Below are 15012 nucleotides of genomic sequence, written 5' to 3'. Positions count from 1 at the left end.
ACACGTGGTTTATATTCTTATCGACCTCTCAAGGCAAGACAGCGGAATAATCTATTTTGCTGCTCCCTCTTCTGTGGATGCAACCCCAGCCTGGTCAGTTTTTACTCCTGCAGTAGGCTAGACCCCTTGTCCTATGGTTGCCCTCTTGAGAACGTCACTGTTTTAGGTGTACTTACTAGAGACATGAGAGAAAAAGGGCCATTTTCTCGCAGGATGTCTCAGTTTTTTGTTGGTTTTATTGTTCATCTTCTACCTGTATCAAATGTACTTCCTGTGAGTATGCAGGGGTTATATCTACAGGGTTGTAAAGAGCAAGAAAAAGGTATCCTGAATCCAGGATATAACCAACCTAAGTAGCAAAGGATATATCAGTCAGTAAAGATTCATTTTTAACCATTATCAGCCTTATATCGGTAACAGCTGAAAATCCGTAGCACCTTTTAATAACATAGTACCAGAACATTAAATTAATACGTTAGTTCATAGTTTCTTGATAGTTCTCCAAGTTTAAGATATGTTTTTGGAACCTATGATTGTTACATGAAACTCTTTTTTAGTGAATACCTTCTAACTTACACTTTCTCTTATATGTTAGCGGAGGAGAAGGCACGTGAGGCAGAAAGCAAAGCAAGAGCAATAGAATTGCATCTTGGAGATGACTTGAGTCGGGAATCCAGAGTAAGTTAAGTCTTCCAAATGTACAGAGATTCACTGGTTTCAAAAATAAATGTTAAAATTTTATAAAACATGACTAAATCAGTTGCTTGCCTTTAAGAAGAATAATCCAATTAATCACAGATGGTAAGCCCAGTAGTCAGTTAAATATTAACTTGCTCCACACTACAGATCCCTCGACCGATTTCATTCTTCCAGTGAAATAAATGTGATATAAAACACGTGTGAAATAAGACTTTCCAAGACTCCTACTAATGACCATCTAAATGCTCAACATTAAAAAAGAAAACATAGTTACAAGCTGAAGAGAAACCTGTAGGGCAAATCTCGGACCAAATTGAACCCCAAGTGAAATAAGTACACAAAAAATTGAATAAGTATTAAAAAAAAATCATTAGATCAACACGGCATAAAGACTTCATGGTCCATCACTTCCCCCTAAAATACATAAATCCATAACAAACATACTTCCAAAGCACCACCTGAAATTAAGTTATTTTGCCAGAAATGCACAAAAAAATATATGCATATGTTTTGTTCTTTGTCAGGCATCTCTCAGACAAGCACAGAACCTGGCGATAACTTTCCGAAGAGAAGCAGATGTGAAGAAGCGGCTTAAAGAAGCCAAACAGAGGTGAGCAAAGAAGCTAATTTAAGAACTATGGTTCCTAATAACACTTAATATGTTTGAATTGTCACATGCCTATTGTGTATTACAGTGATGTACACCCCAAGGTTTTCTATCTGGCTTGTAGATTTGTCCATACTTTTACATGATTTGCTTGCTTGTTGGGTAATAAAAGTTTTTTCTAATAATACTTGCAAGTTTTTCTCTGAATCGGTGATGTCTGGGAGCAGACATAGGCTCTTAATTGTTAAGAACACAGTGGCTCTCATAAGCTACAATGGGCAGCCTCAGATCATGACATGAACTAAATAAGGTAACAATAGGAAGCAAAGTCTGCTTTTTAAATTCTATACTACATTGTGGTATGCCAACCTTATTTATTGAGATTAGTCTTGGTTTAATGTGGGTTTCCAGGTATTTTTTTTCCATCTTGACTTGGCCGTTCGTCCTCTTTTTGGATACTATTCAAGAAAATTGACCTTTGCTGTATGTTCTTATTGTAGTTTTTCTTTTTTATCATATAGAGCATTGAAAGAGCCAAAGGAGCTAAATTTCATCTTTGGTGTGAATATTGAACGTCGAGAATTGGATGGAATGTTTGTATATAACTGTAGTCGGTTGATAAAAATGTATGAGAAGGTTGGACCTCAGCTGGATGGCGGAATGTAAGTGTCCTCTTTGCAAACCTACATTTTTTGTTATATGATAAGACTATTACTTTGGTTAAAATCTCCTAAGTTACTGATCCACTTACAAGCGGTCAAGGTATGGGTTAAGTTTATATAAACCCCGTGAGAGCAGTACTGCAAATACAGAATAAAATATATGTGGGGAAAGACAGTCACCTAAACTAGACTTGTGAATTCGTATTCTGGAGAACATGAAAACGAACACGAATAGTGAGTTTTCGTTGTTCAAACTGAATAGCAAATAAACTAATATGGCAGCGGGTAAACATACACGAAGACAAGGAAGCACCACACGATGAATCTTTTTTGATATCTCCTACCTAACCTCCCTGGTCCATTCCCACTGCCTCTAGCCTACCTTCTCTACACAGCATCGCAGGGGTTAATGGGAACAAGATTCCGTAGGTTCGCGCTAGGAGTTAAAGGTCCGTAGGAGCCTCCTCTGGCATCACCCAATGAAGGGCCGGCGTCCAATAGAGTCGCTTATATGGATCTCTTAACTCCTGGAACCTCACCTGGCCAATATAACAAGACAATCGCTAAATTGCTATTCAGATGTAGTCGTATTCTATGGTTCACATAGATTGGCCGCATTGGCAGAATTTGAAACACTTTTAGCCTGCCCAAAATAAGCCTTGAAGATGAAGGTACTTTCTTAGACACATTCTGATTTTCCATAATCTTACCATAGAACTAGATATACTAATTTGCCTTATCAGAACAAATCTGCATCATTCATACATGGCACACGGATACATGAAAAATAAACTAGCATTTGTTTCTATATTCACAAATCTATTTGCATGCTCAGTGTCCTTTTTGTCTCCTGTATTCCAGGGCATGTGGAGGAGTTGTGGGGGTGGTGGATGTCCCATATCTTGTTCTGGAGCCCACACACAACAAGCAAGATTTTGCAGATGCCAAAGAATATAGACATCTTTTGAAGGCTATGGGCGAGCATTTGGCACAGTACTGGAAAGATGTGGGGATAGGTGAGCTTTTCTTTGTTTTTATGAATGTTTGCTGTGTATTAACTTGGCACACTAATTGTCAAACTCTTGAAAACAGAAAGATGCAAGTTCTCTTTCTTGAAATTAGTATCATATTTGGACAACTGTATGCAATTTACTAACTGCAGTAAGGCACAAAACTGAGGGGGAAAACATGTTTTGTGGGGCCTAAATTTCAAGAATTAACAGCTGAAAAGTCATGACAAGTGGATTGGACTTTATAACTCACACAGCTAGTCATTCAAATGGGGAATCCATACCAAAATATGTCAGGGGCTTATTAAATCCCCTATCCTAACTTTCATGCCACCAATTTACATAGGTTCGTGATTTAAAGTAAAATACAAAAAAGTATAAATGTTGGTAATTTCAAATTAGTTTCACATTTCCAGATGGAAAAGACACTTGTCTTCTTAAAGGTTAAGTCACATGTGCTATTTGAATACATCTCAAATAATATTGATGGATGTGGTGCATTTTCTTATTTATTTGCTTTTGTGGTATGTTTTTTTAGTATGAATATTTAAACATTTTAGTAGCTGGTTCTAGTACAGATCAGTGCATATATATATATATATATACCGTATTGGCCCGAATATAGGCCGCACTTTTTTCCCCCACTTTAAGTCTTTAAAGTGGGGGTGCGGCCTATATTCGGGGTCTAGCGCCTGACACCCGGGACATGCAGTCCCGGGCGCCGGGCAGGCAGCGGGGTTAGGATACAGATCCCCCGCAGCGGTGCAGGGGACCTGGACCTGCATCATCCTACTGTCTGATACGCTCAGACAGCCTCCCCTGCCAGCACTTCTCACGGGGGGGGGGGGTTTGTCTAAGCGTCCGCACGATACATTTTACACCCTGCCCCCCCCCCCCGACTTACCAGAGAAGACTCTCGGGTGTCTTGAGGGGCTGGCGGAAGACATCTACGCAATACGTGTATACAACTTCCGGTGCCGGCACTTCCGCTGAGTTTGCGTAGATGTCCCCCTCCGGCCCCGCAAGACACCCGGGAGTCTGCTCTGGTAAGTTGGGGGGGGGGGGACACAGCGGCAGCGTATCTCGGGGGGGGGGACAGAGTGGCAGCGTATCTCGGGGGGGGGAGGACAGAGTGGCAGCGTATCTCGGGGGGGGGCAGAGTGGCAGTGTATCTCGGGGGGGCAGAGTGGCAGCGTATCTCGGGGGGGGAGGGCAGAGTGGCAGCGTATCTTGGGGGGGGGAGGACAGAGTGGCAGCGTATCTCGGGCGGCCTATATCCGAGCCAATACGGTATATATATATAAACACACAAATTTTATTTGAAATATGTGTCTTTTTTTGGGCACAAGCATGCTGAATGTTCCCAACTTAAACATAGTAAACTTGATGAATATCATGAAGATAAACATAAACCTAGCATTGACCTCATGGATTTGTAGTCATCTGACATGTTTCTTAACGTGTGTGGTGTGTGTTTGTATGAATGTATGTGTGTGTGTATATATATATATATATATATATATATATATATATATATATATATAAAAAGAAATGTTTTTCTATCTACAGCACAGAAAGGAATTGTAAAATTCTGGGATGAGTTTGGCTATATATCTGCAAACTGGAATCAGCCTCCTTCTAATGAGCTGCGGTATAAACGCAGACGTGCAATGGAGATTCCCACAACTATTCAGTGCGGTAAGTGACATGGAAGTGCTTGAAAACAAAGTATAATGAACACGTGTCATTTTTAAATACAATTAATGGATATTTTAAAATATCCATTAAAAGTGGTTTCTTTCTTTATCTGAGAAATTTAGTATATATAAAATATATCATCCTTCAAAAATTAACTGATATTCATTCCTCCTTTTGAACCACATATCTAAGAACTAATAAGCTGACACTGAGATGCCAAGAAAATGTATTACAAGACTTTTTAAATAATGGCTTGTCAGGAGCTTTGATTTATTGATTATGAAACTAGTCCTTATAAATCTTAAATGCACTAAATGCTCTGGACAATAGATCCAATTTCCCTTTCATGTTCCCCTTTTAGTTTGTGTACTCTTAAAAAAATTCAACTAATTTATTTAATCATTTTGAATACTTCAGATATGTGCCTTAAGTGGCGAATGCTCCCATTCCAGTTGAGTTCTGTAGAGAAGGCATATCCTGATACATGGGTCTGTACAATGAACCCTGACCCAGAACAAGACCGGTCAGTATGCATCCAGTCCATCTAAATATTAATATGAAATGAAGTATCTTTTTATATGGGCTGGGCACAAAAAAGCTTTTCAGTTATACTTTTCACATTTTCTCTATTTTCTTATGTATTTCCCATGAAACCTGAAATATCTTGAGTAGACATGAGCTGAAACTGATAGTATCTCCCAGAACATTGGAACACAGTCTATATTTTTATTACCATTGAAAACATAGCAGTCTATGAATTAGAGACAAGTAACCCTGGGCTGTGTGAAAGTCAAACATGTGCTTTGCATTCCTAAACCTCAGTAATGCCTTCAGAAAAGCATTAATTATTTTCCTCAAGTTGCAAAACTTATGAAAATCATGCAGAAATTGTTATGTTTTTTAAGTCATCAAGGCCAAATTTTACAGGTGTGATGCTCCAGAGCAGAAACAAAAGCTCCCTGTTGGGATGTTGAAAAAAGACATAATGTCCCAAGAAGACAAGAAGAAGCAGTTGGCTGACAAAATCCGACAGCAACAGGAGAAATTAGATGCTTTAAAGGTTAGTTGCAGACCACCTTTCCTGTGTGGTTAAAAAAACAAGATAAAAAAACCTGAAGGCTTTACAAGGGTGCCCGCGATCACCAAGACACTTTATCTTTGCTGACCGCAAAAGTATAAACTGTGATACTGGTAGCGGAGAAAGTGCTTTCCTCTTTGGTAATGCCTGTGCTGTTTAAGGACAGTGAGGAATATAAGTGAAATAGATTACACTCCCTGGCTAGTGTTCTCTCTCTCACACTCTCACTCTCTCTCACTCTCTCTCACACACACACTCACACACTCTCTCTCACTTTAAACGTGGAGCGTGAAACTTACATGTCCTCTGTAGCGTCACTTATGCTTCATGAAATTGGTTTCCATGGCCGAGCACCTGAAAATAAGCCGAAGATCACTATGCGCAATGGCACGTGTTTGGTGGAGTCTGGAACAGTTGTTTTGGAGTGAAGCTTCACTGTCTGGAAGTCTGATGGATGAATTATGCGGATAACATGGGAATGCTACCTACTTGAATACATAGTGCCAAATGGTTTTCAGAGTTTGAACTAAGCCTCTTAGTTCCATTAAAGTGTAATGTTAATATTATAACATACAAAGACATTTTAGACAATTCCAACTTTGTGACATTAGTTTGGGAAAGGCCTTCCCTGTACCAACACAAGTGTGCCCCTTTTATAGATTTATAAAGACATGGTTTGACAAGTTTAGTATGCAGGAACTGAAGTGACCTGCTAAGAACCCTGAGCTTAACCCCACTGAACACCTTGGGATAAATTGGAAAGCTGATTGTGAGCCAGGCCACTTGAACAACATCAGTGCCTCAAAATCTCTCAAATGCTTCACAGAAGACTGGAGGCTGTTATAGGCGCAAAAGGGGGAGTTGTTTTCTGTGTATTCATTCCCATGGTTTTGCGATGAGATGTCCAACAAGCTCATATAGCTGCTCCTGGGGAGGTCTAAACATTTGGGAAATACAACATCAGATGAACAACACATGACATATTACACCGTGTTATGATTTATTGAAGAAAAATTATGCCAAAGTGGAGAAGCCCTGTGTGAAAAACTTACACACTTACTGCTTCCGTAGGAATTAAGATGCTAGTAGAAGACTAACCGGTGCGGGGAACTCTGATCTCTGACAGCCATTGTCATGAAGGGTACAAAATTTTAAAAAACGTCTGGTTAAATATAGCCACATTCAACTATTTAGGTGCCAAACTTCCTTCCACTAGCGACTTTAGGCTCACTCCTGACAGACAAACTCCATCGGAACTTCATTCACTGGATGATAAAGCTGCTAAGGAATATTAATGTTTCATTGCCTACACAATGCATAAATAATACATTTTGTGTTTGGTGTAGGTAACCACTTAAAAACTGTCAACTACTTGATAATCACTTATTTGAGGTACCAGTGAAAACATTTCTGTTTTCCGGGTTCAGTTAAGCTAAAAATATATTATTTTTGTGAAAATGTAATATAACTTAATTATTTTGTTTATTGTAGAACTTTAACTTGAATATTTTGTTGCAGAAAGTGACACCTGTGCGTTCCAGTGCAGACCTAAAGAAGCTTCCTTTGGAGGCGACAACACGTCCAGCAGAGGTAAAAAAACACCTTTCTTAGGCTTTTTGTCATATGTGTCTCTCACAGTTATTGATCCTGTCTCTTTTTCTGTATCAGGCCTCTCTATCAGACAGCAGGCCACCCCGGCCAAGGTCACCGCCATTGCCTGCAGTACTGAAGGAAGTGATAAAACCGCCCACACCACGTAGCAGCTCATTAAGAACATCAAGAACAGTTACTGTAAACCGTGAACCAGCTAGCACTAAATCCCAGCCTCAAAGTATCACCTCTACAAAAACAAACCATGCTGCTAAATTTACCAACAGAACAACTCCCATATTAAAATCTCCACCGCTTCCTTCTCCTTCACCACCTGCAAGACTTGCCAGGGCTACCCCATCTCCATCACCATCACCATCACCAAGTCAGAAAAACACAAGGACAATGCTGTCAAAAAGACCAGCTCCAAGCAAAACTCCTCTGGTATGAAAGCTGCTGGAAGTACATTAAGGCTGGGCTACACCCAGAAATGAATATTTCTATCACTTTATTAATGGTTCGAAGGATCAGGTTAATCTTTGTTTTTGAGTCAAACTTGCAATTAGCTAAAGCCATCTCAAACATCAGTTTAGAGCATGGACCAAATGTTTAACGGGTCCAGTCATTCTTGTCTTTATTTAAATTCTGTTTTAGTGTCCCTCACTACCTCATGCCAACAAATCTTCAATACTTTTTTTCAAATTTTGTTTCTCTCAGTCAGGAATCAGTGCTGCTGTTTTAACTTAATAACTGATGGGTTTGTTGTGCAATTCAGGTGAGCAGTGTGAAAAAGAGAAGCTCTCAACAGATGGTGATTGAGGAAGAGGAGGATGTTGAACCAGTTGAAATTCATAAACCTGAGAAAGCAAAACGCTCAAAAGCACTGGACGTGAAACAGGAGAAGAGAGAGTCCACTGACATAGAGATGAAAGTAAGAAGGGAGATCTAGAACATGGTGCTATGCTTCTTAACATCCTGACTACCTTGTATAAAACAAACCTTAATTTAAACTGGAGAGCAGAATGCTATTCTAGAGGGGCTCATCGTTCTTTAGGTACAATGAACCATTTTATTTTTGTCATAGTTAAATTACTTAAAACTCTGCTGTGTAGAGTCATTATATATGTAGGTAGTCTTTGAAATTGTTACCTGATAAAGCATTTCCCTATGCTATAGAAGCAAGTAATGTGCATCCCACTTGTATTTTAACTGGCACTACAATTCAAATGTGTACCTTTTCTGTCAGGCTCCTCACACACATTCTGACACTACTGTGCCATTGCAGCTGGCGAGCAGCCCTGCGGAGGAAGTTGTTCAAAATACCAAATCTCCTCAAAAAGGTGAGTAGGTGGGATAAATCGTTTGTGGGTATATTCAATATTTAAAGAAATGGATGTTTGACTATCCACAGCGAAGGTGTAATACACATTTTGTTAATGCTTAAATGTAGTATTTATTGATATAGCGTATTATTTTGTGTATAAACTGTGCCATGTTTTTATTCGGTTATATTCATGGATTGCCAAGTCATCTATTCTGCATGTTACAGCCATGGTACCTAGAAACATGATTTGGGTATATCATATTTGCTCATCAGCAAAAAATATACCTTGTGCTTACTAGTCAGGGCAGAAAACTCACTTGTTCACTCCTCAGTGGCATACCATTCAGACACTTTTTTTTTTCTGTATACAGCACCGTAACTCTGCTACCAGTCTACAACTGCTACCACCTAAAGCACACAAAATCCTCCCCTTTAACCTTCGACTTTCACTGTCTCAGCTAAACTCACAAATCATGATATTTATTATCACTAGCCTCCCAATCACAAGTCTTGCCCCACAGGACCCTAAACATTATGTAGTATATCATTAAAAGGATTTTCTTACGTCTAAATCCAAATAGATAGGAGTTGAAAAGCATCAGTTGCCAAAAAGTATTAATTTAATGAAAAGTATGAGTTGCCCAGATGCTCAGCTAGTTATGTTGAAATGCGGCAGACTGTCAAAGGTCACTCCAGTAACAACCAAAGATTACAAAATATATTGATAAAGTTTCCTTGATTTTATGTTGTGCAATGATGATATATTCTGATGAATGTCATGTGCAGGTTTCTGAGCCTACATTTCATGTCATGATGTTGCTACCCAGGCTCAGACTTTGGTATGCCCCTTCCTGAAGCTGATATTTGCAACCTAGACATATCAGAGGGCCCACCAGCAGACAATATTATCGAGGGTCCAGACTCCTACTGTACCTTCTGGTGCAGAAGACTGTCTCCAATCACAGGGCGAAACACACAGTCCATGATGCTATAATCATTAGTAGCCTGGGCTTTTTTAGATTTGTTACTTTCTCCAAATAATCTCAATGACCCTGTGACCAAAACTGTGGCCCAAACCTCCGTGAAATTAGGGACGTAAAAAGATAAGTCCAGGACTGGGGATTTACCTCTCTTTCGCTACTCTTTCCTTACCTAGACACCCCTTCTGACCATTCTAAGGGGTGTCCTTTTGTGGCTTATCTGTGAGAATGTACTGAGTATCCCTAGGGAAAGGAGGAGTCAAGATAAGCTATTCCTTTGCAGGAAAAGTATGTTATATCCCCAGTTATCTTTGAAAGAAGGGCACTGACTTTGGGCCTTAAGGATTAGGCGATTAGATAAAAAAAATCTCTATTATATTCGGTGATATTTTACTTTGAAAATCTTACACATCCTCTACAAAGCAGAACAGATTTATAATTTGTTGTTAACAGTAAAACATATATTGTAAGATAGCATACAAATATTTATCTTGCTTACTCTGTAGACAAAGGCTTACATGTGGAAGTACGTGTTAACAAAGAGTGGTTCACTGGACGCGTGACTGCTGTAGAAACAAGCAATCAGGGTATTCGCTGGAAGGTGAAGTTTGATTACGTGCCTACAGATACAACCCCACGAGATCGATGGTAATGTGTTTTATGCAAGTACAACATGTAGATATGACTGGGAAGCTAAGAATGTGTTTATTCAGTGCTTGATACTGTAGTCTGTTGTTTGGTCAATTATAGAGGAAGTGGCACAGTAGCAGTAAAGGACAAAAAGAAGTTATTTTCTTTGTAGTTTTATCGTGTAAATGGAAACCAAAAATACAACTAATATAGAAATGCAATATGTTCTTATTAAACCTAAAATGAGTAGAGATACTTATGCTGTATTGGGTTTTTCAGGGTTGAGAAAGGAAGCGAAGATGTGAGACTTATGAGGCCACCCTCCCCAGAATACCAGATACCAGACACACAGCACGCAGAGCCTTCCACCTCTGACAGCACCAGAATAGAACCAGACACAACAGAGCCCAATACCAGTCCTACATCACTGGAGTCGCTTGTACAGGTCCTTAAGTAAGTTGCTTCCTGGCCAAAAGAGAGCTGTCCATATATACATACAAAAAGAAAGTGGATCAGAGTGGTTCCAGTTGTTTCAATATATCACCAGCTCTGCACGTAAGAATACTTGTTTAGTGTGAGTACCAATAAACTTAGTGTTTCCAATAAATATACACTATATGGACAGAAGTATTGGGACGGCTCTCTTAATTATTGAATTCAGATGTTTCAATCAGACCCATTGCCAATATGTGTATCTAATCAAGCACCTAGCCATGCAGTCTGCATTTACAAACATTTGTGAAAAAAATGGGTCATTGAGAAGAGCTCATTGAATTCAAGCGTGGTACTGTGATAGGAAGCCACCTTGCTAGATATTCCACGGTTAACTGTAAGTGGTATTACTGGAAAGCGGAAGCATTTAGGAACAGCAGCAATTCAGCCACAAAGCAGAAGACCGCATAAAGTCACAGAGCAAGGGCACCGAGTGTTGAGGTGCATGGGGCATAAAAGTCACCAAACTGATATGCTGATTCCATATCTGAAAGGTTCCAAACTTTCACTGGCATTGATATCAGCACAAAAACTGTGTGATGGGAGCTTCAAGGAACGGGTTTCCATGGCCGAACAGCTACATGGAAGCCTAACATCACCAAGTACAATGCCAAGTGTCGGTTTGGGCGGTGTAAAGCATGTTGCCACTGGACTATGGAGTGATGAATTACACTTCTCTGATGGGCGAGTCTGGGGGATGCTAGGAGAACATTACCTGCCTGACTGCATTGTAAAGTTTGGTGGAGGAGGGATAAATGATTTGAGGCTGTATTTCAGGGGTTGGGCTAGGCTCCTAAATTCCAGTGAATGGAAATCTTAATGCTTCAGCATACCAAGACATTTTGGACAATGCTATGCTTCCAACTTTGTGGGAACAGTTTGAGGAAGTCCCTTTTCTATTCCAGCATGACTGTGCCCAGTGCACAAAGCAAGGTCCATAAAGACATGGTTGGATGAGTTTGGTGTTGAAGTCCCTGTTGGTGTAATGGTCAGGTGTCCCAATACTTTTTTTTCCATATGTAGTATGTAAATATTAGAGAAATTCTTCACTAGGTAATTTGGAGTACAAAGAACCCTGGTAAGGTTTGTGGCCCAAATGCATCAATGGTCTTTGTGCACAGCAGGTAGCAAAACCAGAGACCGATACCCACCATGTTTCGGTATCATGCTAAGTTGTTTCATCTGTTCTTTTCTGTGTATCCACAGGAATTGTTTGCGGTATTTTTTGCCACCTAATTTTCCCATCTCTAAAACTGAACTAAGCGGTATGAATGCAGAGGATCTCATAGCATTTCCATTGGTGAGTGCAAGGATAGTATAAGTTATATATAGTATACAACAAGGACCTTTTGAGAGATATAGAAGACACTCAAAGCCACACATACTAGCAATGATCAATTAGTTCCCATCCTTCTGGAAATGTATTTGCACAGGAGGTTGGTCCCAATATTAGTGAGACTGTGGATCTAAGGTTATCTATTTTATATATTGTTATACATTGTGCTGCTTGTGGTTGGTGCATTTATGGTTTTTATAATTTATTTGTGCCCTACAGAAAGAATACTTCAAGCAGTACGAAGTTGGGTTGCAGAACCTGTGCAACTCTTACCAAAGCCGTGCTGATAGTCGTGCAAAGGCCTCAGAAGAAAACCTTCGCAACTCGGAGAGAAAGCTTAAAGAAACTGAGGAGAAGCTTCAGAAACTGAGGACCAACATAGTGTCCCTTCTGCAAAAAGTACAGGAGGTGAGGGGGATAGACCTAAAATTTGACTTAAGCCTTATACTCTGAATGGAGGTCAGTTGTGCCTAGCGGCATCGTGTTAAGTTCTTGTGCAGCGGCAGCTTTAATCTGAAGAATGTTTACAGCGTAGGTGCTTAATAATTGTGCCTTTTAATTGTTTTTAAATGTCACTGTACCTTTTATTTTGTTGTTTTAATGCCGTATTTCAATAGTTTGTAGCTTAAGGAATAAAGTTGTATGCAAAATATTCAAAGCAAAAAAAAATGTTTTAAGGTCCTTTACCATCATGGAGCTCCTATCATTTTTTCACACTCTACACCCATGTTTTGGTAAAATATTTTCATCTCCCCACTTTATTTGTGCCACTTAGCGTTTCTTATGATCATAAATGATGACATATTGGCCTTTCATGTAGCCTAGCGTGTGAGTAGCACAGAGAGGCTACTAGGGGTTGGTAGAATGTCTGTCCATTTCCACACATATTACTGGTCATGCTGCCTGACTAATGTCACGGGACAGCTTCTGGGAATGTAAGCAAGCATTGTTTATAACTTTATTGATGATCGAAAAAGGGAGCTGTTTCATAATTAAGCTTTTAAGATCACTATATTGACACACCCACAGTTCTTAAACAGCTCCCTTTTGATATGAAAGATAAAAATTTGTTCTGTGTTTTTTTTACTTTTTCTATGTATGGTATGTATGGTACGGGTACGTGTGTATGTATGTATGTAGGTTTACCTCTGTTTCCATGATACCTTATGCGTTTCCATTTTTCAGTTTTCTACTTGCTCAGTACCTCAGCAGTGAGAATGGTCAGGACATGCATCCTATGTTTTTGCTGAACAGTTATATCTGACATGCATGTCTTACAATCCAGTGAACATAAAGACCGATGTGATAAATTCTAGGATGCCTCCTAGGAAAAACTTTTGCCAGCAATTACTTTGTGCGATAATACATGGTGACACAAGCTGATGTAAACTATAATCTGCTCCTCTCACTCACTTTAGGATATAGATATAAATACAGATGATGAGTTGGATGCTTATATTGAAGACTTGATCACACGAGGAGACTAAACTGCTCAAACCAACTGTTTAAGAAGAGCATGGAATCCCTGGATTGGGTCCTGCAGTTCCCGCAGCAAAGTGCCGGCCTCTCTTAGCAGGAAGAAACGGCGTACAGTGTCAATTTTTTGATGTAAAATGGTTTCGTCTGGGTTTTGTTTTTGTTTTTTTTACATACCAGGCATATGCTGTTGTAAGCAAACTTTTAAGCATTGTGGTTGAACTCATTTGTTTATAAATATTTATTTTTTAAAAGAAAGTCAAGCCCTGTGTGAGTGGTTTGTCTTATAGATTTGCAGATCCTTATCCTGCCAGTACAGTGTTTTGGTTTTTTTTCAGTAAAACGTTGATCCAAATAACACAAATATTCCAAACAAAAACCTGTACTTATTCAATTATTGGCCAATTTGTTTAACCCTTTGGGGAAGAACTAGTGGACTATCATATCACATTGCAAATGATGAATGGATCTTTTATAGCGTTTTATATGAATGTTGTGGCCGATTACATTTTTTTTCACATTTTTTAGTATATTTACGCGGACCATTTTTTTGTGTTTGTGCTGTAGGCTATTGTTTTGTTCCTGTGGCTCTATTTTCTGTATCCTGCTGTCTAGCATCTTAAACTTCACGAATCAGCTATAGTTGCTGATTGCGAGAATCTCAAGTCTATGATGTAGCTTCTTCCAACCACTGTATTTGTACAACCCTAAGGCTTTTAGTCTTTTTTTTATTTTTGAGAATGATTTTAATTTTTTCTAAAATGACCTACCTTGCTAAGTGCTGCTGTTTGACTTCTGCGTTATTTCATTGTGCTGTTGATTTCTGTACAATGTTTCTTTGTCAGTTAAGACAACTGGAATTACGGGCTGATGACTGGTGCCCATAGTTTTTCTTTTTTTTTTTTTTTTGGCCAATAGGTGAACTGTTTAAAGTGCCAATGTTATTAATTCACCTTTGGAAGTTATTTAATCCTTGAAGGACATGATTTTGGAGAGATAAAGCCTTACTTTTACATAAAGTAGCACTAGCATTCCAGCTACAAAGCCAGATGGCTCTGCTGTTCAGGACACCTGCGTCGTAGGGTCACTTAAAAAAGCCATTGCTTCATGCAGAAGAATTAAATAGACTATATGTCTCACCTAAAATTTTGTTACATGGTCTTGTTCACCACTGAGAAAAGCAAGCGTGTAGTGACCTCCAGCACTACCTAGTGCTACACTGGAAAATTCCAAAGTGGACCCTTGGCAAAGCAGCCAGAAAAGAAACATCCATGAAGACTGTCACATGGGACATAAGACCTTTGATTTTGGTTAACACTACAATGTAACACACTTGACTGAACCTCTAGTGTCTGCATTTCTAAAAAATGTCCTCCTGTTTTAGTAGCGGACAAGCAACTTGTTGAGTAACACAATTTGGATTTATGCCA

The 15012-nt window shown here is 39.3% G+C and overlaps 1 protein-coding gene across 2 annotated transcripts in view; it reads left to right on the top strand.

Annotated features, from left to right (window-relative positions):
• MORC2 (MORC family CW-type zinc finger 2) overlaps nt 1-13840 on the top strand; it is a 39745-nt gene extending 25905 nt beyond the window's left edge. The window contains exons 11-26 of one of the 2 annotated variants that reach the window (XM_053468530.1): nt 596-678; nt 1224-1309; nt 1828-1968; nt 2830-2984; nt 4548-4676; nt 5094-5199; nt 5604-5736; nt 7273-7344; nt 7423-7788; nt 8120-8275; nt 8591-8684; nt 10155-10296; nt 10558-10731; nt 11977-12070; nt 12326-12514; nt 13525-13840. In XM_053468530.1, coding sequence (XP_053324505.1) covers nt 596-678; nt 1224-1309; nt 1828-1968; nt 2830-2984; nt 4548-4676; nt 5094-5199; nt 5604-5736; nt 7273-7344; nt 7423-7788; nt 8120-8275; nt 8591-8684; nt 10155-10296; nt 10558-10731; nt 11977-12070; nt 12326-12514; nt 13525-13593 — 2189 coding nt within the window. In that variant the 3' untranslated portion in view covers nt 13594-13840. The remainder of the gene's footprint in view (nt 1-595; nt 679-1223; nt 1310-1827; nt 1969-2829; nt 2985-4547; nt 4677-5093; nt 5200-5603; nt 5737-7272; nt 7345-7422; nt 7789-8119; nt 8276-8590; nt 8685-10154; nt 10297-10557; nt 10732-11976; nt 12071-12325; nt 12515-13524) is intronic. The other variant, XM_053468531.1, reaches the window with a different exon arrangement.
• Nucleotides 13841-15012: the final 1172 nt, after the last annotated feature.

Source organism: Spea bombifrons, chromosome 1, assembly GCF_027358695.1.
Source record: "Spea bombifrons isolate aSpeBom1 chromosome 1, aSpeBom1.2.pri, whole genome shotgun sequence".
NCBI classification, from domain to species: domain Eukaryota; kingdom Metazoa; phylum Chordata; class Amphibia; order Anura; family Pelobatidae; genus Spea; species Spea bombifrons.
The sequence above is the reverse complement of the archived record's forward strand: the minus strand, read 5'-3'. Positions and strand labels throughout refer to the sequence as shown.